At 55.0% G+C, this 26,462-nt stretch overlaps 1 protein-coding gene across 2 annotated transcripts in view; it reads left to right on the plus strand.

Annotated features, from left to right (window-relative positions):
• PRDM5 (PR/SET domain 5) overlaps positions 1-26,462 on the plus strand; it is a 100,018-nt gene that overhangs the window by 64,726 nt on the left and 8,830 nt on the right. For both annotated transcript variants that reach the window (XM_036240952.1, XM_036240953.1), the window contains exon 13: positions 10,360-10,445. In XM_036240952.1, coding sequence (XP_036096845.1) covers positions 10,360-10,445 — 86 coding nt within the window. The remainder of the gene's footprint in view (positions 1-10,359; positions 10,446-26,462) is intronic.

Here is a 26,462-nt window from a genome sequence, read left to right on the forward strand (position 1 = left end):
CCCATGGCGCCGGGCTCCGCGAGGCACAGGGCCCGTCCAGGCCAGTGACCGATGATGACCTGCCTGGTCCAGGAAACACCGTCCACGTCTGGACGCCAAACCCGCCGTTACGTTTGCATTCTCTCTCCTCTCTGCCGCACGGCTGTCGCATCAACACGAGGGCGACAAAGGTGTAGGTCGTCCAGGGAAAGGTGAAGAATTCTGAGGCTCACGTGAGCTCAGTCATTGGAAAGTTTTTGTTTTAGAGCCAAAAGAAAGGGGTTAAAAAAATTTATTTTTCACATTTCCATGCTCATTTACTCCTTTATAGTGGGCAATGGCATACAGGGAAAAAAGTGATTAAATTCAGTTTCACCAGATTTCTTTTTTTTTTTTAAATGGGCTTTATTTATTATTATTGTTTTTAATCCTCACCCGAGGATATTTTTCCATTGAATTTTTTTAGATAGAGCAGAAGGGAGGGAGGAAGAGAGAGAGAGAGAGACATCGATTGGTTGCCTCTCACACGACCCTGACTGTGCCAGGGATCGAACCTGTAACCCAGATACGTGCCCTTGACCGGGAATCGAACCCTCAATGCTTTGGTCTGCAGGCCGATGCTCTAACCACTGAACCGAACTGGCCAGGGCAAACAGGCTCCAACTTTTAGAGTAATTTCAGGTTCACAGTGCAATTAAGAGACGGCACAGAGATCTGCCCATCTGCCCCCCCACATTGGCACAGCACCCCAACTGTCTGCATCCCCAGTCCGAGGCCTGTGTCTGGGATGGTAGATGAACCTACCCGACACATAGTTATCACCCAGAGCCTGTGGTCTACATCAGGGCTCCCTCTTGGTGCTGGACAGTCTAGGGGTTCGGACAAAGAGTGACATGTACCCGTCGTCACCGTGTTATAGTCACTTCATGGCCCTAAAATCCTGTGTGCTCTGCCTGCTCACCCCACCCTGCACCCCGGCAACCACTGATGCTTCCACTGTCTCCGCAGTTTCCCCCAGAGGGTTACGCAGTTGAGTAGACCCCTGTTTTATCTCTAGGACGTGGTGGTTAACCGACAGGCCTTTCAGCGAGGGGACGGTCACTGGAATGCTCTGCGGCCCGGTGGCTTTAGTGGAGGTAGAGTCTCGTCGCGTCCGCCCACTGTGTTGAAGGCGTCGATTCCGGGCTGCTTCTGCGGTTCTCAAGGTGTCCGTCGGTATTTGGGGAAGCAGGTCCTCTCTGTCACATGAGCTAAGTTTCAGGAACTGTGATGACAGTCTCGGGGGTCCCTCCAGCTGGCCAGCCGGCACCACTGGCTCCTTCGCCCCGGGCATGGCGGGTGTGGTACAGCGTGGAAGGGCTCCCTCATACCCCTCTCAGGACACTGCTCACGACTGACGGTCCTTCCGCGAGACAGCGGCCACTCAGCCACTGAGCCTCTACCTGCTGCTCGTCCTGGGAGGAAGGAGTCTTAGCATCTATTTCTCTGTTGAAATGTTTTGTTAATAGTGTTGAAAGGAAACATTTAGAAATTTTCTCTGGTGCCCAGCTGTGTGGCTCAGTGGTTGAGCGTTGACCCTGCACCAGGAGGTCGCCGGTTCGATTCCCGGTCAGGGCACATGCCCAGATTGTGGCCCCGATCCCCAGTGGGGGGCGTGCAGGAGGCGGCCAGTCGATGTTCCCTCTCATCGGTGTTTCTATCTCTCTCTCCCTCTCCTTCCTCTCTCTCTAAGATTGATAAAGAAAAAAAATTTTTTTTACGTTTTTCTCTGGTTCTTCACATTTTGATTGTCTTTATCCTTGACTGCCTCAGGTAACCAACCAGTTGTATCCTTACTTCCTTTCTGTCTTCCCTCTCCCCCTCCCCCTATTCACATTACCGCCATCCTGTACGCTGGGGTGAAGTCTGACAAAATTTGGTTTTTCCATTAACTCTGAGAATACTATTTTTCACACGCTTTGTATCTACTGAAGTCTACTCATTCTTCATAATTAGGTGATTAGAATAAGGATAGTGAGTGCTTATTTGCCTTTATATATTAAGATAGAATATTCTTTTTTTTTTTTTTTTTATCCTCACCTGAGGACATTTTTTTTTTTTTTTCATTTCTTGTTCAGGTAGAGTGGGAGGGAGAGAGAGGAAGGGAGAGAGAGAGAAACATCGACGTGAAGGGACACATCGAGTGGCTGCCACCCGCATGACCGACCAGGGCCGGGGACAAACTGCAACCAAGGTACGTGCCCTTAGCGGGAACCGAACCCGGGTCTCTCAGGACCACAGGCCGACGCTCTAACCGCTGAGCCAAACCGGCCAGGGCTAGAATATTCTTTTTAAAAACCGTTTTTATTGATTTTTAGAGACAGGGGAAGGGAGAGGGAGACAGAGAGAGACACATCGATCTGAGTTGACAACACGGCTCGGCGGCTGCTGCCCCCCCTCCCTGGGATGGAGCCGGAAACCAGGGCCTGTGCCCTGACCGGGAGTTGAACTGGCGACCCTTTGGTGCACGGGACCATTCCCAACCAACCGAGCCACATCGGCCAGGCAGAATAGAATACTCTTGACTTTTAGCAGAGAGAGCCCTTTCTGGAAGCTTCTGGTTCAAGCCAGAAGTGATTTGCCAAAGCGGCACACATGTGTGGTTCATGCAGAACTGAACGAAGGTGTCACCCCTTCCCAGCGTGCACACTGCTCGTGTGACCTCTCCTGTTCTTTAGCAACACACCTGGGCCTTACCGTTGCCCCTGAACTCGCCGTGGAGTTAAGTACCTTGCTCCCCGAATGTGTGATGCATCATCTCGGTCATCAGCCGGTTGAGGCTGTTGGAAGGGACCTGGAAGCTTGGGGGTGTGGTACGTTTGGTCTAACTGACAACTTAGCTCCACCCTGGAGAGACTCTCCCAACGATGGCCCACGACCCTGATCACCCACTGCTGGCTCAGGTTCAGGGCGTGGGTCCCGGGTCAGATTACCGGCTTCTGAGCCCCATTTTATTGATTTCCTCCCTGCCTGAGCTTTACAGCAAATCGCTTAATCTCTTCAAAGCTCGTGTCCTCATCCGGAAAGCCAGGCCGTGGAGTGAGGGCTCCGGGTGCTGTTCGAGGACGCTCGGAGCTGCGTGCAGAGAGCTGGGTGTGCGGCCTGGCTGTCGCTGCTGGCCCCCTGGGCTTCGTGCCTGCTGTCCTCCCAGGGCTTGGCCCCAGGCACGCACACTGCCGGGGCGTCTGACCCGCTGAGCGCGGAGTCACCGTCACCATCTCGCTCTGCGGCCTGTCGCTGCAGCACGCAGGTCGTCCGTGAACATACGTGAGGGGCCGCCGCTGTGGCTGTCACCGCCAGGAAGGTGCCTGTTGGGGTCTGTGGGCAGGCAGGTCTGGGGCCCGTCACCGGCTCCCTGAGCTGAAGTGACAGCGATGGCACCCTGGGTCGGCTGCCATAGCGGGGCACTGTCCCCTGTTGCTTTATTGCTTCTTGGGGTCAGTGAGAACCGGGGTTAAGTCTGGCATGAATTCCACCGGTTGTTCATAAATTATGAAAGCAATTCTAGAAACGGCGTTCGGGGTTTTAAATCTCTGGGCCAGAAGGTTAATTACTCGCCTGCAGTCCCAACCAGCCGCCCGTGTTCGTAGACACCGGCTGTGCAGCCTTCTGCGTGCGCACTGCGATTCCAGCGTAGTCATAAATCACTGTCCTGGGGAACAGTCAACCCTCAGTGGAGACCCTCGGTCAGCTGGAAATGAAGCGTCGGTACAATTTGATTCCACTCGGATGACAGCCCCGGCTGTCTTCCTTCTCTAACGCTTGCACTGAAGGAATTCATCCATTTTTAGAATATGTGTTCACCACTTCAAAAACAGTCGCAGTAAATAATCCTAAGTAACTGCCTAACAATATGAACACGATTCACGGACAGTTAACAAAGCAATTATAAGCGCAGATGAAAATTTAAAGCACATTTTTCCCGTTTTCATAGGCGTCGCTAACGCCCACTCAGGGGAAGAGCATCGATCTTGCTGTATTTCTCTTCCAAGTGGTTGATCACTAACCTTAGGCCGCACCGGGCTCCCGGTACCGAGACGCTGTGGGTGTGGACGGGGCAGCCACGTCTCCTCGGCACAGAAGCCAGGGTTTCCCAGCCTCGCGCCCGGAGCCCCGTCTTCCCTGTGAGGTCCTAGTCACCGGGGAATGCGGGGGCTGCCGACTTGTGTTTTCTCGCTATTGTCACCTTTCAGATAATTTCTGACCACCCGCCAGTGAATGTACCGTTTCTTCTTCTTCCTCTTTTGGTTTCTGTACTCAGCTCCTCCCAGCCAACGTCGGGTTTGGTTACAAGCATAGGTATACAATGGAGGGCGGGGAGAGACTCATTTTGACTTTCATTGGTAATATGGTTACGATACATTTTTTAAAAGTATCAAAGGCCCTAATTATTCAGTGCTCCTCTCAAGATGTGTGGTGGGCTAGGCTCGGAGGCCCAGAGGGCAGAGTGGGGGGTGACATTCGTCCTGGAATATATGCTGTGAGCAGTCACCACCCGGACTAATATCCCAGTCACAGGGACCCTAATGTGATGGACACTGTAAAACACACCGGCGTTGGTAATTCTGTGTTTTCCCTTTCTCCCTTTTTTGTTACGCTGGAATCCACAAAAATGGAAGTGGACCAGGCAAGTTCCCCTAACTGCATTTACACGGCGTCCTCTCCTGGTGAATTGCTAGATGACACGGCAGTGTCCCCCAGCACACCGCGGGGGCTTCTAAAACATGCGGTGCCTGAGTGGTCAGGGGCTCTGCCCCGTCTCCCCTAGGGCAGCGGCTTTCAACCTAGGGGTCGCACGGCCCTTCACAGGGGTCGCCTAAGACCCTGGGAAACACATATTTCCGATGGCGATTCGTAACTGTAGCAAAATGACAGTTATGAAGTAGCAACGAAAATAATTTCATGGCTGGGGGTCCCCACAACAGGAGGAACTGTATTAAAGGGCCGCGGCGTCAGGAAGGTAGAGAACCACTACCTTAGCGTCTCAAATAAAAAAGTGACAACCGCCAACACAACAGCACTCATTCGGTGTGAATGCGTCAAAATGATACTTTTTAAACAATCACGCCAGCGGAACACAGCGTTGGTGCGCGGCAGGAGGTGAGCACTTGGTAACTGTGCAGGAGATGAGGTCGGGGCTGAGATGGTCCCCACAGCTGCCTGTGGGAAGTTCGGGGCTCCCCGGCCCCTCTCGGGTAAGGACAGGAAGGGCTCTGGTTCTATTGCCAGGCGCTTGCTCCGGAGGACATTCCCGAGGACAGCGTTAGAAAAAGACTTGGTTTGTTTTGATTCGGGTGGTAAAGTATTTCAAGAAGTAAAGGTCAGTCATTTAGTCACTTTTTAATGTTTGTATTTGCCCATTTCCTTGAGATAATCAGCCCTTTCAACTTTGAAAAGCAGAGTATCCTCGTAAATATTTCAGGAGTAAACGTCAAGTTCCGATTTTTGTTGTCTCTCTTTCAAAGATGGTGTTTTCGGGTTTCACTTCTTTTTTTATCCTCACCCGAGGACATTTTTCCATTTTTGTTCAGACAGAGTGGGAGGTGGGGAGAGAGAGAGAAACATGGGTGTGAAAGGGACACGTCGAGTGGCCACTTCCTGCACAACCCCAGCTGGGGCCGGGGACAAACCGAAGCCGAGGTACGCGCCCTTACGGGAACCGAACCCGGGTCTCTCTGGACCGTGGGCAGAGGCTCTAACCGCTGAGCCAAACCGGCCAGGGCAGGTTTTACTTCTTTAGATCAAGTGCGACTCTGCAGGTTGGATTAACAGGAGAGTCCAGAGTAACAACATGGGGTGCAGTGAGGTTGGGGTGCAGTGAGGTTGGGGTGGGGTTTATGGCTCCTCGTGCCGCAGGAGGAAAAGTGTTTCCACTCACAGCGAAGTGCCGAGAGTGAGCCTGAGCTGCTGCCGTGTGCCAGTGGGCAGTTCTCCTCCCCGGGGTCCACTCTCCGCCGTTACGTCCTCCTGCGGTCCGGGGCGCAGTGGTGGGGGGAGAAGCCACTGGGTGGGGCAGGCACGATTATGTTTCTTTGGTTTAATTTTTATTTAGAATGAGCCACTTCGATGTTTTTATAACAATTTCCTTAGTCCCCAAAAGTGAAATAAGCCAGCCCAATATTTGTGGAAAACAGATAAATTCTTCTAGAGAATTCTCATGTAATACGTATGCTTTCAAGGTCAACCACTTGGACCCATCCTGGAGTATTTTTATGAAACATACACTATTGAGGTTTTTCTGTTGTGTTTTTTTGTTTTTTTTTTTCATTTGGAATTTGCTGTCTCTGAAATTGATTTTTGTTAGAAAACTCAAAGTAAAAAGTAAAACTGTAACTCCAAAATCTTTCAACATTGTTTAATTACTTAAACATTATTTAATTTGGAGTCTTTGAAAGTAAGCGTTTTAACTTTATTTCACCTTAAATTACATTTTCTGTGTATGTGTAACTTTTCAGAGAATTACGAGAGCTCTCTGAAATCTACATAGCTTTAAAAAATATACTGACAAAATTAAAATGATTAAAATGCTGTCTGAAAATGGTCCATTTTTATTTTAATCAAAAATCTCTTAAAATGTGTTCATTATATATTAAGCTTTCCTGGTTGTTTAAAACACTTTCAAAGCATAGGGGTCATTTCCTGTATACTTTTCCTTTTTAAATTTTGGTAAAATACCCATAAGATAAAATGTATTGTTTTAACTATTTTGTACATTTTTTAATCTTGAAAGTTGATTGTGGTCATTATTGCTCAATCTGTTGCATTCAGTGTGTTTACTAGCGTGATGGAACATTTTCCGAGCCTTCTGACCTAGTGGTCAAACTTATTTCTTAAATCCGTGGTCTAATTTAAGAATATCAAGATATCTCATTTAAGAATACTCAGATTTGCAAGATTTTTCTCTATTGATTTCATGTTATCTAAACATGGATCTTTAGGGAACATTTGTGTCAAGATGTTGGACATGGTGGTGGTTTTGTAGCAGTAGATGGATCGGTGGTATTTGGTGCCTTTAGGACCCTCGCATCATGAACACTTGGTAACCTCCATGCCCTCCACAACCTTAAGACACTGTTTTAATATTAGTATGTTAATCCTTTAGTATTAAAGACAGAGTTCTTCTCATGTCTTTAATTAACATCACATTCTGATTTTTCCCGTTGCCATATTTGCCACTGCATGGTCGCTGTCATGATGCACTTTCTTTGTCAAAGACTCGAGGTGACTAGTTAGGGGACCAGGCTGGACTCTGGAAAGGTGTTCCATGTGGCATCCAGTGTCCCCTGTGGAAGGCACAGCTCCCATTTCCTGAGACCTTTTCTGAACACCTCCCCTCTCCCTTTCACACTTAGAATACTTTTAGGCTCCCTCCACCTGCGCTGTGCTGGCAGCGGGAACGTGGAGGCACCAGGCCAGTCCGGTAACATAATTCGGAGGTGGAGACACGCAAAGTGTATGCTTGAAAAACATCAGATTGGCCCCAGGGAACGACACGCGTCCCTTCCTTCTGCCTTTTCCGAGGACCCAGCCAGGCCCTTCTCCTACCCTCTCCCACAGAGGTCTTCTCAAACCTGTCTCCATCAGTGTCTGAAACTGTAGTGGGTTTTTCCTTTAACTTTTTCTTGCCTTTCTTATTACACGAGTAAAACCGAAGAGACAGTGATTTTGTGAATGTCTTCGTATCTTCATTCCCAAGGCCCAACACAGTAACTAGAAGATATATATATATATATATATATATATATATATATATATATATATACATTTTTTTGAATGAGTGAATGAATAAGTCCGCTTCATGGAGTATACCTTTTAAAATCAACCCTTTACAGCTGCCGTCATGTTTCTCTCTGTGCCCTGATGTGTTTGAAGGAAATGCAAGCAGACGTTAATGTCATTGAGTGTCGCACGTAACTCAAGGAAAGAAGCAGATACCAAGAACCCATCGATTTTGCAGCTGCACACTTGTCAATATCATGGGTGCTGCTGTGCCCAGTAATCTGACTTTGGTAGCTGGAGCCCAGAGTGCATGTGGTATTTGCCAGTGCCGCGCCCTCTCAGTGTCAGGGGTGCTCACCTCTGTGCCACTGTCGAGGTGCAGCCTCTGGGAGGGCAGGACCTGCCCTGAGACACGCCCCGCATTCCTCACCCGCCCCGCTGCTCCCTGCGAGCTGTGCTCACGCAGAATGCCTCCACCTGGGGGCAGAAAGCTCTGGTTAATGTTAACTGTCATTTCGAGAAAGCAGAGTTGCTGTCAATGACGTTAGCAAGTCCCACCTGAATTACACAGAACATTGGCCCTATTGTCAGCGAAGGGGCGGCGTGGAGTTTGGGGTTAAACCCTGATCCCACCACCCAGCAGCTGGTCCGTGCCTTCCTTTCTCCATCTGTGAACCGGGGCTGCGGACGCCTAGGTGGTCACGCTGTTGCAGACGTAAACAGCTGCCGGGCGGGCGTCGAGCACTGTGCCCGGCAGAGCGCAGGTCAGCGGGCGCCTCCCTGCAGCAGCAGCTGCGGTTCTTTCTGCTCCGACGAGCTCTGAGCCTCCTTTTCTTAGCTAATTGTTAGATGAACTAATTTCCGTGTTCGGCAAAATCTGAACACTGTGATGAGCCTAAACAAAGCGAAGTGAGTGTCTCAACCTGCCAGCGATACTACATGGTGGTAGTTATTTGGACTCGCACCATATTGGACTCAGCCTCTACGGACTGGCCGTGTGCAAGGAAGAGAGAGAGACCCGCCTTCTTAAGAGTTCGCTCAGACTGAGGTTAGTTCCTGTTCAGGATGGTTTTCCATTGGGGGGGTCCTCGTTCCCGTGGGCCCGGAGCACAGGGAATGTCCTGGGTGTGCCTTCCTGAGTTGAGGCTGGGAGGTGCGCTGTGCTGGGACTCCCACGAGACGCTACTGCTTCAAACGCAGAGTTCAGTGGAAATGAGCAAGCCACGGGGCCACGGGGCCACGGAACCCGGGTGGAGCGGTCCATGCAGGAAGCAACGCTGGGCTGGGGAGGGGCAGGGCAGGGCCTGAGGGGAAGGACAGCTCCTCCTTGACCGGAGAGGGGTGGGCACTGGAATGATGCCCATGACACTGGACTGAGGGAGAGTCATCACCAGAGAGGACAGGAGGGAGGTGCTGCTTGTCCCAGGTCTGTCCCTCAGTAGAAGGACCGACAGTCACTCTTGTATCTGCTAAAGACGGACATTTTATCCTATCGGTCTTTGGCTGGGGCCAGGGACCAGCATCCGTGTAAGTACCTGGTTCAAACGAGCGAATGAATGGATGAGTGACTGAGTTACCGTCCGTTCCACAGGCGGGCTGTGACCGGCGGGCAGCTGCAGATCCTCCTGGGATTACACTGACTCGCCTCTTTGTCACGTCACAGGAGAACTTTAAAAAAAAGAGTGACTTGTATCTGTGTGCCTGCTTGTTTTACGAAAAGGCTTCGGCTGCTTCCTAAATCACCTCTAGACGAGAGGTACTGTTGCATCAGGAAGTGTGGACCAGTTATCTCTCAGTTTAATGACCAATGTGTTTAACACACGCCAATTCCGAGAAGTTCTGAAACTAATCACCCTGAGATACGCTAGGGAATCTCTTCTTCAAAAGCAAAGTATCGGTGAAACAATTACACCCTTGCGATGAGCACACAGCCCTTCTTGACTAATATGGCGCGTTAACAAACTGGTCCCTGTGGCCCCGCCAGGGTGGCCCCTTGGCTGAGGGTCGCCCCATGCACTGTACCGAAGGCAACTGTTAGGTGTTTCTCTCTCACGTCGATGTTTGTGTGTGTGTCTCCCTCTAAGCATGTCCTTAGTGGGGGATTTAAATACATAAATAAATAAATTCATATAAAATCTTTTTCCCAAATTCTTAAAATCTGGAGATTTTGCCCTGGCCGGTTTGCTCAGCGGTTAGAGCGTCGGCACACAGACCGGAGAGATCCGGGTTTAGTTCCCGCTAAGGGCACGTACCTCAGTTGCAGTTTGTCCCTGGCCCCAGTTGGGGTCGTGTTGGTGGCAACCAGTTGATGTCTCTCTCTCACATGGATGTTTCTCTCTCTCTCTTCCTCCCTCCCTCCCTCTTGCTCTATCTGAAGATAAATGCAAAAAATGTCCTTGGGTGAGGATAAAAAAAAATCTGGAGATTTTATTTGGGCTCAAGTCCTAGAAGGAACACGCATGAGGCCTGCAGCTGGGGACTGTCACTAGTTCGCGTGTCCTGGAGGCGCTCGGCTCAGTCCATGTCTGCAGGGGGGAGGGGTGGTCCACTGCCCGTGGTGCGTGAGCCCCGCTGGGTGTGGAGCGTGGAATCTTCCTGACGTGGCCTTTCTCTCTTCCGCAGGCGAGCGCCCCTATCAGTGCCCGTACTGTGACAAGGGCTTCAGCAAGAACGACGGGCTGAAGATGCATGTTCGGACGCACACGCGGGTAAGACGGCGCTCACCTCTCTCCGGGAGGCGGGTAGGACAGGCCCACCTCACCAGGGGCGGCGAGTAGGACGGGCCCACCTCACCAGGGGCGGCGGGTAGGACGGGCCCACCTCACCAGGGGCGGCGGGTAGGACGGCGCCCACCTCACCAGGGGCGGCGGGTAGGACGGGCCCACCTCACCAGGGGCGGCGGGTAGGATGGGCCCACCTCTCTCCGGGTGGTGGGGGCCATTCTGTTAGACATGCTCAGCTCTGCAGGACGAAGCACAGGCGGAGTGTCTGAAATGACGTGTGTAGCTTTACGGTGGACATTTGGGGATACATTGTCTTTAAAAGGCATAACCAGGAAAGGAACAAAAATCCAAGCCCCCGGTGGGTCCCCATTCTTGGAACTGTGTCTCGGGTTTTAGGAGTAACAGGAGTTAAAAGTGACACACTTCTAAATAAACAGGTTGTAACATTTTTATATCAAACACTAGAAGGTGGCATCTTGCTGGGCATTTGCCAGGAGCGTGCTGGGACAGGCGTCTGTCAGCCTGTGGTCGTGACTGCGAATGAGCAGCATGTTTGCCAGAAACACGCTGAAGACGGGGTGAATTGTGGGGGCAGGCGGAAGGCCAGGCCCGCCCGCTGCGTGTCGGGGTGCCCGGTGCTGCCTGTCTCCTCCCCAGGTGCCCTCCGCACCTGTGCCGTGCGCACCTGTGACTGGACCGCTCTCCCCTGACTCAGGTGGCCCTCCCGTCGCAGGCATCAGCCGAGCACCCAGGGCCTGGCTGAGCAGGGAGACGTCAGCCAGGGTGCAGTGCGGCCTGTGGACGGAGCGGCGTTGACAACACGCGCCTTGCGGGCTGTGCCTGAGACTCTCATTTTTCTTTTTCACGCGCTGATTCTATTTGCTCGCAGACAGCTCTAGCTTCGAACTCTGCTTCCTAAGCATCGGCTAAATACCGACATCCTTTGCGTATTAGTGCAACTTTCTGAGCGTGAAGGAGAGTGATGGTCAGCTGGTGTCATCAAATTAACATCAAGAAACAAAGGAGACTGAAAAAATGTCAAGAGCAGTGTGGGGGACGTCTGGCCCGTGGGCCGTAGGAGGCCCTCGGAACCAACACCCGCTCACAGCACACGCCTCACCGAATTAGCGCGACCAAATACAGCGGGCCGATTTTTAAGCTGATAATTTTGTATGGCCCCCGAATGATGTGATAAATATCCAAATGGCCTTTGGGAGAAAAAGGTTCCCCACCCCTGGTCTGGAGGAACAATCTGTAAGCTCATAGTTTCCCGGTATTATCTGGGTTTGACTCAGAAAAGATCCCATTACACGGGGACCGTGAACATGTCGTTTTCATTTTTGCATCCTCATCGCGACCAGGAGATAACCATACTTCCAGACGTTTTCTTATCGTATTGCAGAAGCGAATTTTAACTCTATTATAATCACAAAAATGACTGCACTTGACTTGGCAAGTCGCAGCTTTAAGAAGCGTTAGTGGGTCCCCACGACACTTCTACCCCCGGGGTGCCTGCCGTGGTGACGCCCGGGCGCCCCGGGAAGGAATGAGACCCTCACTCTGGGTGCTGACCACGGGCTAGGGCCCAGGCGGGGAAGGGAATTCTGCTAAAATCCTGAGAGGCTGAACACTGGGCGTCCAGGGTCGGTCACTTACTCGTTTCCTTCCCCTTGTTTCTGCGGTTTGGTTTCCAGCCGTGGACTGCGTCCTGTCTCCCCTGTGCTCCTCCTGCGCCGTCTGTGGTTTGTTATCAGTTTCCCGTGTTCGCTTCCGACCCACTGGGTGGCCCCGGCCTCCTCCTCCGCGCTCTGACAAGGCAGGCGGTTCAGTGTCTGTCCCCGTGACGTTCAGTTCACCTGCTTGTCCGGTGACCTCGGTCCACCCAGGTCTCGTGACGTTCGGTTCAAGGCAGCAGCACAGACTGTCCAGCTTTTGTCCTCATCAGGATGGCGTGGGGGTGGTGTTCTCTGGGGCTCCCACGTCCTTAGGGCGCCGATTAATTCCTAGCGGCCTAGGGCTGCGGGGCTCATGTCTTCCACTTAATGACTGTAGATGAACTTTCTGCTTAGGAGCCGATAAACACAGGGATCCTTACCCTCGGGGTCCAGGGAGCATCTCCTCTCTGCCAGGGAGGCCCCTGTGCAGGCCCCGGGTGGTCCAGTCCCCATGTGGTCCTGGCCTTGAGGACGGTTCCTCCGAAGGGCTATGTCTCCCGGGCCAGGGTGGCCCAGCAGCCGGGGGCGGGCCTGGTCCTGAGAGGTTCTGTCTCTCTCCAGGCTTCTGTCCCACACAAGACTCAGGCGTTTCTCTCTGCCTGGGTGTCGGAGCTTTCTGAGGGGAGCAGAGCCTCTCTGGGGACGGGTCTCACCTTGGACACTGTGGCTTGAATTGAACCCAAGGTTTGAAAGCAGTCTGGAGAGGAACTGTGACATTTCCCGGGGCCCTGAGGCTTGGAAATGCTCCCGGAGCACTGCCAGCCGCCCCCCCCCCCACTGTGCAGTCGGAAAGCAGGTCTCCCCCAGAGCTACCACCCCCCAGGGCTACCCCCCCCAGAGCTACCCGCCCCCAGGGCTACCCCCCCCAGGGCTACCCTCCTCCGGGGCTACCCTTCCCAGGGCTACCCCCCCCAGGGCTACCCTCCTCCGGGGCTACCCTTCCCTGGGCTACCCTCCCCAGAGCTACCCTCCCCAGGGCTACCCTCCCCCAGAGCTACCCCCCCCAGAGCTACCCCCCCCAGAGCCACCCTCCCCCAGGGCTACCCTCCCCAGAGCCACCCTCCCCCAGGGCTACCCTCCCCAGAGCCACCCTCCCAGAGCTACCTTCCCCTAGGGCTACCTTCCCCCAGAGCCACCCTCCCCCAGGGCTACCCTCCCCAGAGCCACCCTCCCCCAGGGCTATCCTCCCCCAGGGCTACCGGCGGAGGAGATCAGGGGACCCTGCGCCATGCAAGTCCCTGGAGTGCGCTGCCCTGGGCCAGGGCTCACCTGGGAATCACGGCCTCAGCTTTGCAGTCTGAGACACCGCGAGCAGGTCCAGTCGCTGTGGGGACCGAGGGTCCGTGCCCCTAACCAGCCACTTGGTAAACATTCAGTTCAAAATAAGCTGTTGGCTGTAACCATTTAGCACTCATGTCTCCTTTAACCGCTTTTGACTTTCACCACCAGAAGCACCTGGACCAATTAATTAGGAAGTTATTTCAGAAACTCTGCCTTTGAACGCCACTGCCTCACCCCAATTAGCCCGCGCAGGTGTGCGGGTCTGTTCCCAGCTGCTCTCTGGCCAGGTTCGTGCTTGCAGATATTAAGATGCAATTAGCTGCCAGTGGGTGAGAGTAGCCGCAGGTCTTTGCTCTGTGTTTCATTCCTCTTCTCTTCGGAAGCTGCCTGTCCCGACCCCCAGGTGTGCAGCGTGGGTGTGACAAATGTGCGCCCTTCGCACCGTGTCCTGACACCGCGGCCCGCCCTGGGGCTCCAGCCGGGACTGCAGCGGGCGCGGCGTTCCCAGACCTCGGGCACTGCCGGGTGTGCCCACGGGCTTTCGGGGGGCGCTGACGGACCGATTAGGGAACTGCACAGGAGAAACCTGCCCGGACCGTGCAGCTGGCGGATGATGTGGCCCCATGAGGCGTGATGCCCAAGGGAAGGAAGCGGCATGGTTGTAGCTGCCGGAGGAGGAGGGGGAGGAGGAGGAGGAGGAGGAGGGGGGAGGGGGAGGAGGAGGAGGGGGGAGGGGAGGGGAGGGGGAGGAGGAGGGGGAGGCGCGGGGGCGGTGAGAATGTGGCGATGAGTTTCTGCGGCTCCGTGAAGAACTGCAGGGGGTCGTGTAGGGGACTCAGTGTGGAGTCCTCCTGATGCACGGTGAGGCCTGCCTGCACACAGACCATGCAGAAGCCAGGTCTGGGACCCGGCTGGGGTGCCATTCGCGTTGAGCTTGGAGGAAATGGGGGGGCTTTCAGGCACACAGAAGTGCCAGGGCCCATGGGAGAGGTGCCTCCAGCTCCGGCCAGGTGTCCACGTGGCTGTGACAATGTCCACATGGCCAAGTGACAATGTCTATATGACTAATGTCCACGTGGCTGAGTGGCAATGTCCACGTGGCTGAGTGGTGATGCCCACGTGGCTGGGGTGGCGATGTCCACGTGGCTGAGTGACAGTGCCCACATGGCTGAGCGGCGATGCCCACGTGGCTGAGTGACGATGTCCACATGGCTGGGTGGAGATGTCTACGTGGCTGGGTGGCGATGTCCATGTGGCTGAATGACAGTGCCCACGTGGCTGAGCGGCGATGCCCACGTGGCTGAGCGATGATGCCCACGTGGCTGGGTGGAGATGCCCACGTGGCTGGGTGGAGATGTCTACGTGGCTGGGTGGCGATGTCCACAAGGCTGGGTGACGATGCGTGTGGTCTGAATGCCATGAGCCCTGGAAGCATGTTTTGCTGGGTGCGGCGTGTTTTACTTTGAGCACGGGAGGGGCATGAGCAGCTCTCTCAGAAAGGTTGCTGCGAAGTCCCGCTCAAGGGGGACGTGAAGAAGGTTGGTGGCAGCCAGGTGACCTGGACAGGGAGCCATGCCGGGTGGCCGTGGTCGGGGTACAAGAGACCCCTTTGACACAGCACTGACACGTGAGGGTGCCTACGAGAGTCCTGGGTGAACTGGGCGTCCTGGAAGGGGCCATGGGGCATGGTGTGTCCCGTGCGCTGGAGGGACACTCGGGGGGCACATCTGTGTAGGGTAAGTGCTCCGGAGCCTGCTCAGCTACTTCTGTGTTCATAATGAGGTAAGAGGAAGAGATAAAAACACATTTAATAACTTTTTAAAAAGCTTATTATGATTCCAAAGGAAACTTTTTAATCTGTTTTTATTTTTTTATTTTTCTGAACTTCACCGTCTTTGTTCTGTGTGGCCCCGAGGATATGGCTCGTGGCCATGCTTGGAAATGTCCGTAATTCGGTTTTATTGTTTCTAGAACCCACATACTTCTTGGGGATTTTATACGCCTTGTCCATGAATCATCGAAGACGAATGGCTTTAAGGTACTATTGTGTTTTATTTGGCTCGGAAACATACCTGCGTGAAGTCGAACAGTCTCCTTCTCACGCCGCGAGCTGACTTTCCTTTGTAAGAGGGGAAATCATACCACGTGAGAAATAACTTCCTTTCCGGGAGCTGACAGCACCCCTTCCTCCCTTTCTCTGTCCCTGCTTCATCTTTGGGAAGGTTCTTTGTGACGGTCATCAGCCTACTTGGCAGCCGCCCTCTCCTGCTCCTCGCCGCGGTGCCCGGGGCTGGCCGCTCTGAGCCCCAGCAGAGCCCCGTGCCCGCTCCCAGCCCTCCTGGGCCGGCGCCACTCCCCAAGCCGGGCCCGGGCCGCCATCCTAGGGGGCACTGAGGGGTCCCTGACGCTCCCTCGGCTTTGAGAGCGAGAGGCGCAAACCTACAATAAACCGGATTTCATACTCCTGACAAATTCCTTGAGCAGGCAGATTACCCCCCAGGAAACGAGACAGAAGCCTTGTGCACGGACTGTCTCACTCTCTCCCGTGTGCGGGGGTAGAGTCACACCGACGTGAGGAGCGAGCTGGACCCAGGCCCGACATGTGCGTGTTCAGCCAAGTCCTCCATGGCGCTTCCACGTGCTTCCAGTGTGTCTACGCCTGGCTTGATGTGTGGGGGGTGGGAAGAAAGCAGTCCTGTCCATCTCAGGTGTAATGTGCACAACAACAAGATACAATTTGAAAAGGAAATAAAAGCAAAAAGAACAAAAAAAAGAGAGAGAGAAATTAACAAAAAGAAAACAAACAAACAAGAAACAACCGCTCCCCTCCAAAAAAAAACAACAACAAAGAAATGAAACAGCGCGCACTGGTTGGGAGAATGGAAGGGTAAGGTCGTCTCGAGGTGGTTGCCACCGTCTCCTGCCCCGGATGCCACCCTGGCGTCCGTTCCTTGGCACCGGGTGGGACGCCGTGAGCAGGCCCACCAGGAGGATGAAGCAGATGAGGTCTTGCAGGACCCCTGAGGCAAGGCCATGAGAACCCTTGCCGCTCTCTCGTGCCTCTTGGAACCAACCCCCAGCTGTGGGGACCCCAGGCCCCTCGGAGAGGCCAGCAGGCACCATAAGCAGCAGCCAGTGGAGCCCAGCCACAGACACAGCCACAGCCACAGCGGCTCTGAGTGGGGACCGTGGCGGCGCCTGGCCCCCACGAGGCTGTGGGAAATCGTTCGTTTAGGTCCCTCGTTTGCGGGGGGGGGCTACATTCGACGTGAGCCACTGTTTCTTCAGCAGCAGGTAACGGTCCAAGTGTCAAATGTCGCACCGTAGCAGGGTGAGTCCAACTTGAATTGTGCAAAATGCACCTGAAGTGACCTACCCTTTCCTGCCCCTGTGGGGTACAGGGACACGGACATGGACACGTGACGTGCTGCTCCGTTTCTCATGTGTCCCAGGCCCCTGGGGGCGAGTAGCGCAGCTGGGGCCAACGTGATAGCGTGAGAGAGGTACCGGGGGCCTTGAGCTTGTTACCATCTGCGCCGATGACTCATGTACAATCCAGACGGGGTTTCGGGGGGGGGGGGTTACGGAGTCTTTGGCTAACTGATTTATGTGGCTGTGTCCTGAACAGCAGGGAGAGTCGGATCCCTGTGTTGTAAGTCGCAAAGACTTGGGACATGTGGCTTTCTTGACGACCTCAGGCGCGTCTTGAAAACGGAGCGTAGAACACGGCGCCTTCGGGAGCCCTGGAGCCCCTGTGAGCTGTGTCCAGTGGTGACTGCAGGCCGAGCTGGGAGTGTGCCCCTGGTCGGAGACCCTGTCGTCCCCGGGGGTGCTGTGTCCTAGGGGTCACATGCGGCCACGTCTTACTGACTCAGCTGCTGACATGTGGTGTTAGGATGGAAGGGGAAGGACATTCCGGCCCTCCAGGATTCTGGGGCAGGAGCTGACCAGACAGAACATGACCAGGATCCGAGAGGTGTCCGCAGGGTGCTCTGATCCCCACAGGAGAAGCACCTAGCTCACCTGGGAGAGCGTGCGGGCAAGGAAGTGGTCTGCAGGGGGAGAGGGCTCCCTGAGGGGTCTATGTGGATGGACGGACAGACAGCAGGAGCCCGAGGGGATGGACGGACAGACAGGGCCCAGCAGCAGGAGACCCCCAGGAGCCCGAGGGGATGGACGGACAGACAAGGCCCAGCAGCAGGAGGCCCCCAGGAGCCCGAGGGGATGGACAGACAGACAGGGCCCAGCAGCAGGAGGCCCCCAGGAGCCCGAGGGGATGGACGGACAGACAGGGCCCAGCAGCAGGAGGCTCCCAGGAGCCCGAGGGGATGGACGGACAGACAGGGCCCAGCAGCAGGCTGGTCTGGCCCCTGCAGCCTTACCCTGTGGCCGTGTCTTTTCTGTGACTGGACTTTCTGACTAGACCTCCGCGACAGAGGACACAGCGCCTCGGAGCCGGTCGCCCTCTGCTCGCCTGCTCAGGGCGCGGGCACCCCCTGGAACGAGGTCTGTTCTCAGAGCGACAGCGTGTGACGGGAACCTGACCGTGGGCATCGGCACTCGGTGCCCCAGGGAGACCGGGCGGTTCCTGAACAAGCCTGAACCGGGTCAGAGGCTGAAGACGGGTTCCCTAGAAGGAGCGGAGTCGAGGGGCGAGCGAGCCACGTCAGCGGAGCGCTCTGTGCCGGGGAGGGGGCCAGGGCCCGGCCCAGGGTGGCGGGGCCCAGCGGATGGGACAGGGGGCGGACAGCAGGCCACTGCCCTGAGCAGAGGTGGAGACGGGGTGGCGCAGGTGGTGGGGAGACGGAGGAGACCAGCGGTCTCCTCCGGTGTCCCTGCTTGTTGGAAAGAGCTGGAAATCAGGCAGGTGTTCCCCGAGCCACCCCAGCCACGTCTCACCTGTCCCAGAATTCCCTTCTGCATTACAAAGCTAAGCTGATGACCGCTGCTCACTCGCTACGTCTGTAGCTGTTGGCGATACCGCTGTGGGGGCCGTCGAAGGCGCACTTGGCCGACGTTCCCCGTGGGGCGGGACCTGTTCCGAGTGTTGGTCGCACTGACAAGAGAGCGTCCGTGGGTAGTAAGGGCGGTGACGGCGCTTTACGTCTGCAGCGTCCCGGTGCCCACGTGGTTGGCCGTGGCCCCCTGGTGGAGCTGACCGGTGGCTCGGGCCCTCACATCTGATTGGACCTGTCCTGCTCGCCGCCCTGGCTGGGCAGCCCCATCCTGGTCATCGTGTAGAAGATTCCACGTGATTCCCAGGTGTCCGCGGAACTCCGTGTGAACTCGGCGTATCCACACGGAGCGTGTCTAGAGCAGATGTAGCTAAAATAAAACCACAAACACCAGCACGTGGGCTGGTGGTGCTATCTTTAGACTTTAATAATATGCTTCGGGATTTAAGGGAAGCGCCCGCCGTCCGATATGCATACGGAGAAATTGTCTTTGTTTCCAAGCTGGGCAATACACAATTAACTCTGTAAAGTGGAGCTGTTGGGAAAGTGATACATTTCCTATGTTCTCCCTCAAACAGAATTTTATATTCGTCTTCTGCTCCATTCAAGGGGTTTAATTACTAAAGTATCGTAAGAGTCTTGAAATAAAGGACCATCTATTTCTATGAAGAGTCTTGACAGAAAAAACATCTATTTATGTTAATAGATTCAAGAGCTGTGCTATCTTGAGAGATGCATACATAATTCCCTTTTTTCATGAAATCACCCCAGTTATATTTTCATGAAGTGTGCCCTTTTCAAGTCGAAGGGCCTTACTCACGTGCGTATTTTGATGGTACACAGAAGAAAGCAAGTTCATTCGATACCCTTGTCGAATTCCTGTTGTGGGCCAAGCGTTCCGACAGCCCAGCCCGAGGACGCAGGTAGAAGGGAGGAGGCAGCTGGAGCGGTCAGGTGGCTTGTCCAGTCACACGACGCGTCACGGGCAGCACAGACCTGACATTAGATTCTCTTCGTTGCTCAAAGCCCTTCTTCTTCTTTTCGAATCCTCACCCAAGGATATGCTTAGAGGGAGGGAGAGGGGGAGAGAGGGGGAGAGAGACGGGGAGAGACATCGCTGTGGAAGAGGAACCCCATTGGTTGCCTTCCATATGTGCCCCGTCTAGGGACGGCACCCACGACCCAGGCATGTGCCTTGACCAGCAATCGAACCAGCAACCTTTGGGTGCACAGGATGGCGCTCAACCAACTGAGCCCCTGGGGCTGGCCGAGGCCATTTTCTTTGCTACTGTGCAGGGTGACGTCCCGTATTGTGTGAACCCATCTTTTACAGAAATTTTAGGAAAACTGGTGTTGATGTCTCATCTCAGCGTCTCCTGGGTCCCCGGGAGCCCTCCCTCCCCCTCCCCCGCCCACTGCAAGGACCCAGGACTGGGGCTACAGAGTGTCCTGCGGGAGAGAGCGCCAGGTGGCCGTCACGGAGACGCCCCTCAGGAGATCGTAGGCAGTCCCCGCGTGACCTCTGCAGGATTTCCCCTTCGGTTGCACTTTTTAAGCTATTTCCAGTAAAATATTGCTAATATTTTGAAAGCCACCAGGGAGGGGTATCTCTTGGCCCTTGTAATCCATTTTAATACGCGAAATTTTGATGTTGGGGGTTTACCCCTCACATTTTACCTACAGTTCTCCCGTCGACGTTTCTCTGCAACAGGGAATCAGAACAGCATTTCCAATGAAAGGACTTTGCAGGCGGCTTGGCAGGTGTCATATTCTCCCAGGAAGATCCATCGAGGCCAAGAGGGACAGCAGGTGCACGCAGGTCCACGCCAGGGGCCCCGGTCAGGCCGAGGGGCTGGCTCAGGAGGACCTGTCGGCTCTGAGGCACACCGCCTCCCTCGAGGGCCCGTGAATAGTTTTAAATGAGCTGATCTTACTATTTCAGGGTGTGATCCTGAAATGTACTCTCAGGCTCCTGGAGGAAACAGGGGGCCTTTAGGGTAGACGTCATTTATTTTAGTTTCAGTTCAATCACAGTGGCCGTCATTCCCCTTTTCTCCGTAAAAGAGAAAACCTTTTATTTCTGTTTGTCTCTAAAGAGGCCGGTGGTAGTTCTAAGGACACGACTGTCATTTGCAAGGTGACTGACCCAAACCATACGCACCGTGAGGTGAGATCCAGAGAGACGCAGGGACTCTGGCCCCCACCCCGCCCACCTCACCCCGGGATCACTGAAGACCCCATCCTTACTCTGCACCTGACGCAGTCCCCTTCTGGGGTGCTGGGGTCCAGCTTCCAGGCAGGCCCCACCCCTTGCTGCTGAGGGCAGCTGTCACATCACCTGCAACACCCCACTCAGCCCGGGCCAGTTCGGCTCAGCGGTTAGAGCGCCGGCCAGCGGACCCGAGTCCTGGGTTCGGTTCCCGCTAAGGGCACGTGCCTTGGTTGCAGTTTGTCCCCTGCCCTGGTTGGGTCGTGTGGGTGGCAGCCACTCCATGTGTCTCCCTTAAATGGATGTTTCTCTCTCTCTTCACCCCTCTCCCCCTCCCACTCTATCTGAAGATAAATGCAGGAATGTCCTCGGGTGAGGATAAAACAAAAACAAAAACATACCCACTCACCTGCAGCTGGGTTCCCAGTTGAGAACAACCTTTTCTTTTTTTTGCCACGGATCTGGGCATTTCCCGGTCAAACCCTATTTCTGGCATGTATTTTCTAGGTAGTGCACCTTCTTCGCGGGCAGTAAGGCCGTGGCCCCCTTTCTCCTGACTTCAGTCCTTCCAGAAGGGGTGTGAGTCTGAGCAGCACGGGGTGGGCGCCATGTGTCGAACGCGACGCGAGGCCGAGTGTGGACATGGGGATGCTGCCTGGTGGGGAAGTGGGAGCCGAGGGAACCGGGCACATGTTTTCGGGTGCCAGGCCCTGGCAGAGGAAAGGGGGCACTTCCCTGAAAAAAAAAAAATCCGTGTCTTTTCTTTTATTGATTTTAGAGAGAGAGGAAGGAGAGGGAGAGAGATGGCAGCATCGATGAGAGAGAACATGGACTGGCCCCTCCTGCACGCCCCCCACTGGGGATCGGGCCCACGACCTGGACATGTGCCCTGGCCGGGAATCGAACCGGCGACCTATTGGCGCCTGGGTCATTGCTCTGCCACTGAGCCACACCGACTGGACTATACTTATATACTTACATATATATATATATATATATATATATATATATATATATATATATTTTTTATCCTCACCCGAGGACACTTTCCCATTTTTTGTTCAGGTAGAGTGGGAGGGAGAGAGAGGAAGGGAGAGAGAGAAACATCGATGTGAAAGGGACACATCGAGTGGCTGCCACCCGCACAACCGACCAGGGCCGGGGACACACTGCAACCGAGGTACGTGCCCTTAGCGGGAACCGAACCCGGGTCTCTCAGGACCGCAGGTCGACGCTCTAACCACTGAGCCACACCGGCCAGGGCCTTATGTATATTTTTAAATTTAGTTTTCTGTATCATCGTATGCTCCAGATGAAATGGAGATAATGGGAACCAGAACTGAGAGCCCGTTCCTGCCAGTTCCTGGATATGCTTCCATCACTAGGCACCACTGCCTGCACTTGGAGACCCGCAGACAGATGCGCGTGTTCTGCACGTTCCTCCTCCCTTACGGAGCTCTGGTGGACGGCACTGTGCGGAGCCGATGGCCGGTGGCCCTGCGGGTGGCCCTGACCCACAGCCCAGCCTGCTGCTCTGGGGTCTGGTGCTCTGGGAACCGTGACGCGGGACGAGCGGGCAAGGCCTCTGGGGACCGTAATCGGATCCGAGCCTCTCACTTGGGTCGGTGGCTGAGCGAGGGCAAGCTGTGGGTGGCAGACAGCACTGGTCCGAGGACCGGTCCTCCGCGCGGTGGAGAACGGTGGCCTGGGCTTCCTCAGTGGCGCGTCCGAGTGCAGATCGCTTTCGGCTTCAGCAAAAGTGACACGCAGGCGAGAACCCCCGGGAGCTTCAGGACGGGCCTTGAAGCCTGAGTGCCTGGCCACCCGCCCTCAAGCCTGTGACCCTGGTCCCAAACACCCCAGAGTGTTCATGCCCGACGCAGGCTAGACCCGGGCCCCAAACTCAGCACATTGCGGGGCGAGGCGGTTCTAGCCGCTTTTCCTGGACTAGTCTCGACACGCCGTACCCGAAGCTCACCTGAACGAATTCCACTGAATGCTGACCCCTGTCATGTGTCATGCTCTACATCACACGTGTATGTGCAGCCGCGGCACACGCAGACGCTCGCTCGTGTGCGGGGCGGCGGCTCCTTCTGCGCGGTGCCGGCGTGAGTTACGGTTGGCACGGAGCTGGGATGTGGCAGCCTGCCTGCTCTGGACCCACGAAGTAAATACATCGGCTTTGTGGCGGCAACAGCAGTGAAGGAACTGAAGTGAACATGTGTTTTTAGACATGTACGCGATGTCCCGAGTCGCTGCCAAAAAGTGACGTTCCAGCCACAGAACATGCCAAGTTTATCACCAAGTAATACATGACTGGATGGTGAATCCTGCACTTTTCAACCATTGAATCTTGTTTTATTTCTCCGTGGGCACGAGTGAATTCCACATGTGCCCGTTGGGGCGGTGGGCAGCGCCATGGCCACTGCGGGCACCCCGCCTCTTCTTCTTCTGAAATCCTGACCCCAGAGACCCCAGAGACCTGCGGCAGCCCCAGCCCACCCTCAGGGGTGCGACCGGCGGTGGCCAGTGTGTCCTCACCCTGTCTGAGCAGCGGGCTCACTGGGGCTCTGCTCCTTTGTGTGCAGAGAAGAATGACCTTCGCCGACTCCGCCGCCAGGTGCGCTATGGACGTGGACTGGACCCGGAGGAGGGACATCTGGCTGCTGGTGCTGCCGCCGTGATTATAGTCGCGAGCGCGGACTTCTAAGGGACGGTACGGGCTGCAGTGCCTCTCCTCCGTGTTGGCATATAGCCACCGAGGAGCAAGTGCAAGAGCTCAACACACACACCTCGGAATGCACGGGCGTGGTTCCAAGGGAGGTCGTGATTCCACTCGGTCGCTGTCTTAGCATTCCCCAGAAGCAGGTTCCGCGCCACCAGGTCCGTAGAGTCCCCCGTGACTCGGGGACGGGGACTCGGAGACGGGACCCGGGAACGTGGGCAGGCCCTGTGTGAGCGGAAGCTTGACTGCTGTCCTGGTGACAGCCGATGAGGTCAGAGGATGTCGTGGTCCCCTCGGTGGTATCGAAGGGGCCTTCCAGCTGTCTGTCCTAAGTCAGGCGCCGCTGTCTCCTCAGACCTCCGCGTGGCCGCACCTTGCTCGTTGCCCTGCGCTGAGGGGTCTCCCGGGATGCGGGACTCGCGGGGACAGGCAGACGGCCATGGTGCTGGCAAGAAAGTGACGAGGACAGGGACGCCAGTGACACGTTGACGCCCGAGCAGTCAGGCTGGTTGGTAACGAGTCACCATTGCTTCCTTTGTGGAAAGTGGACTCCGGTGCACCCCGGCTCCAGGGGTGGGGTCATCCCGTGTTCTGGGGGTAGGAACGGAATTTCGCGGAAGGGAGCGCCACCCACCAGGAATTGCCATCCTCACCAGAACCTGCCCATCGGTGGGCAGAGATCAAGCTCAGATTTACTTGTGGAACAAAACCGTGTCGGGGAAAAGGGAACAAGGGGAGGCGCCGGCTGTGGGGACAGAACCTACGTCCTGCGTCGTCCCTGGGATGGAGCAAGGTGGACAGCAGTCAGGTTCGGGGAACAAATATCGCCCCGCTCACTCCCGCAATCCCGGGGCCGTCTTCTTGTCCTTTGGTTTTTGACCGTTTAGGCTGACTGATACTTTGTCCAAACCCTTTAGGCCTGAGCACATTCAAATCCAGGACGATCTCTGCCGGGGTGGTCAGGAGTCCTCACCTGGGCCAACGGGCGGGCAGTTTCTCCCCAGCATTTCTGAGGTGCAAGCAGCTGTGTAGGTGACTAGCTGCCTGCCCTCGGGGGGTGCAGCACGTGGACTCAGGGACCTGATTTATGTTGATGACCCGACTCCCTCCGACGTCTGCCCCCGCCTGGAGGCTTTGCTTCACCGGTGGACGTGAACTTGGCTGAAATACACGCTCTCTTGGCTGTGGGTGAATTCGTGGCGTGTGTGATCGCACCATTCTGCTGTGTTCTTATTATTCTCGAAATTGTGTAACGGGACAAGCATGTTATTCCTTTGGACGTAGATATCCCCATCCGCAGGCTTTGCGTGGACAGCTCCTCTCCTGCGGACCTCGGCATACCTGGGGGCTGTGCTCAGAGAGGGTTGGCACTGGCCACCAGCACGAGTCACCAAGCATGCTGCTGATTTCGGAGTGGGCAAGGTGGACGAGATCCGTTCTCTGCAGACTGATGGGGTCTGCCTCTTCAAGGCAAGAGTCTGTGACCAGACCGCGGTCTCATCTCACACCGTTCTCTGCCCTACGCCGTGCCCCGAAATGCGTGTGTCCCTTACCCCGGACGCCGAGTAGATACAAAGGCTCAGGGGGACGGACAGGTGCACCTGGATGCCACCTGCTCCTCTGCCTTGTCTTCGCTTTGCACATCCCCGGGACCCTGCCTGAGGCCAAGGGCCACCATTCAGCTGTGTTTTGCGCAGTTCCTAACACGGTGTCTTGCTCAGGACGCATGGCTATGTGTGCTGGGGACTTGCCCTTCGGTGACGTGGTCTGATGTGGGGGTTCCCTCCACTGCGTCCACTCACTTGTCGGCAGAGCCGGAAACGTCTGTGTGACCTGGTTCATGAGCCGGAAGTCCTGGGTCAGGCATAGCAGAGGACCGTTTAAGAGGAGGTACTAGCATGTTCCGTCCTAAGTTTGCCTTTGCTGGTGGATTACTGGGTGTGAGATTATAACATTTTCTGGAATGTTCCATTGGTAAATGAAGCTCCCTGAAACATGCAAAAAAACAACGTAAGCTGTCTTAAACTTGTAAGACTTGGGTTTTCATTAGCAGGTTGCTAGGACACCACTGATGAATGTTGGAGATGGTAGTTGATGAGAGAAGGCAGGTGCCTCTGGCCAGCTGTGACCGCATCTCCGATCCTCTGTCTTCATGTCGGCTCCATGCTGACAGTAGCTTGAAACTCCACGTTTGGCTTTGGACACACACACACACACACACACACACACACACACGTGTTTGTGTATATATGTCTCTTGTCTTTATATCCTTTATATTTTCATTTGTATTTATTTTTCTCCCGTTTCCTTCCCATATACTTTCTTCTATAGTTTCATTATAATTTATATTTCAAAGTTTTGTAATATTTTAAGATGGGGAGCCTAATTTTCTCCTTATAAAATGTCCCTGTTTATTCGAGGATGAGTCTTCTTTTGTAAGATTTTTTGAGAGAGAGAGAAAAATCAAAAGGATGAGTTAAAATGCAGGGAAAGAAACAGCTCAAGTTTCCCTTTAGACAATTTAAATAATAATGGTCCTGTGTGTCACCGCATCCCTTTTCTGGGGAGGATTACAAAGGACACTCTGAGTGCAGAGACCGCCCACTGTGCTGGGAATTCGGATCAGGAATACATTTCCAGTTCCTCCTCAGCTCCCCTGCAGTGTCTGAAGGCTGCCTCCTGAGGCCCGGCCTGTGTGTCCAGAGCAGCCCTGATGGCCACTGGCCCGGAGTTAGGGTGTGGGCTTCGGTCTGAGGGAGCAGCATGCTCTGTCGCCCCGCAGGCCCTTGGTTGGCCGGCTGCCTGGGAAGATACAGGCCACAGCATGTTTTCGTTCTAAGTCACCGAAGCCCCACGCGCGCAAGTCGCATAGTAAGCATTTCGGAGGCTGACCAGGAACCCCTGTCTTGGCTGCTGGGAGCCTCCTCTCCCGGAGCCCTCGAGCAGGTGGTGAGTGGATGACGTGAGCACCCACAGAGTCAGGGTCCTGCCAGCAGGGACCACAGGGCACGGAAAGGCTGGGCGGGCGGGAAGCCACCGGATCACGGCAGAGGCTGGTCCCCGAGTCAGTGCGTTCTGCGCCCCCTACCCGAGGGCTTAACCTTGGTCGGACTTTTG

The sequence above is a fragment of the Molossus molossus genome, unplaced genomic scaffold (genome assembly GCF_014108415.1).
Source record: "Molossus molossus isolate mMolMol1 unplaced genomic scaffold, mMolMol1.p scaffold_m16_p_4, whole genome shotgun sequence".
In the NCBI taxonomy this organism is placed as follows: Eukaryota; Metazoa; Chordata; class Mammalia; order Chiroptera; family Molossidae; genus Molossus; species Molossus molossus.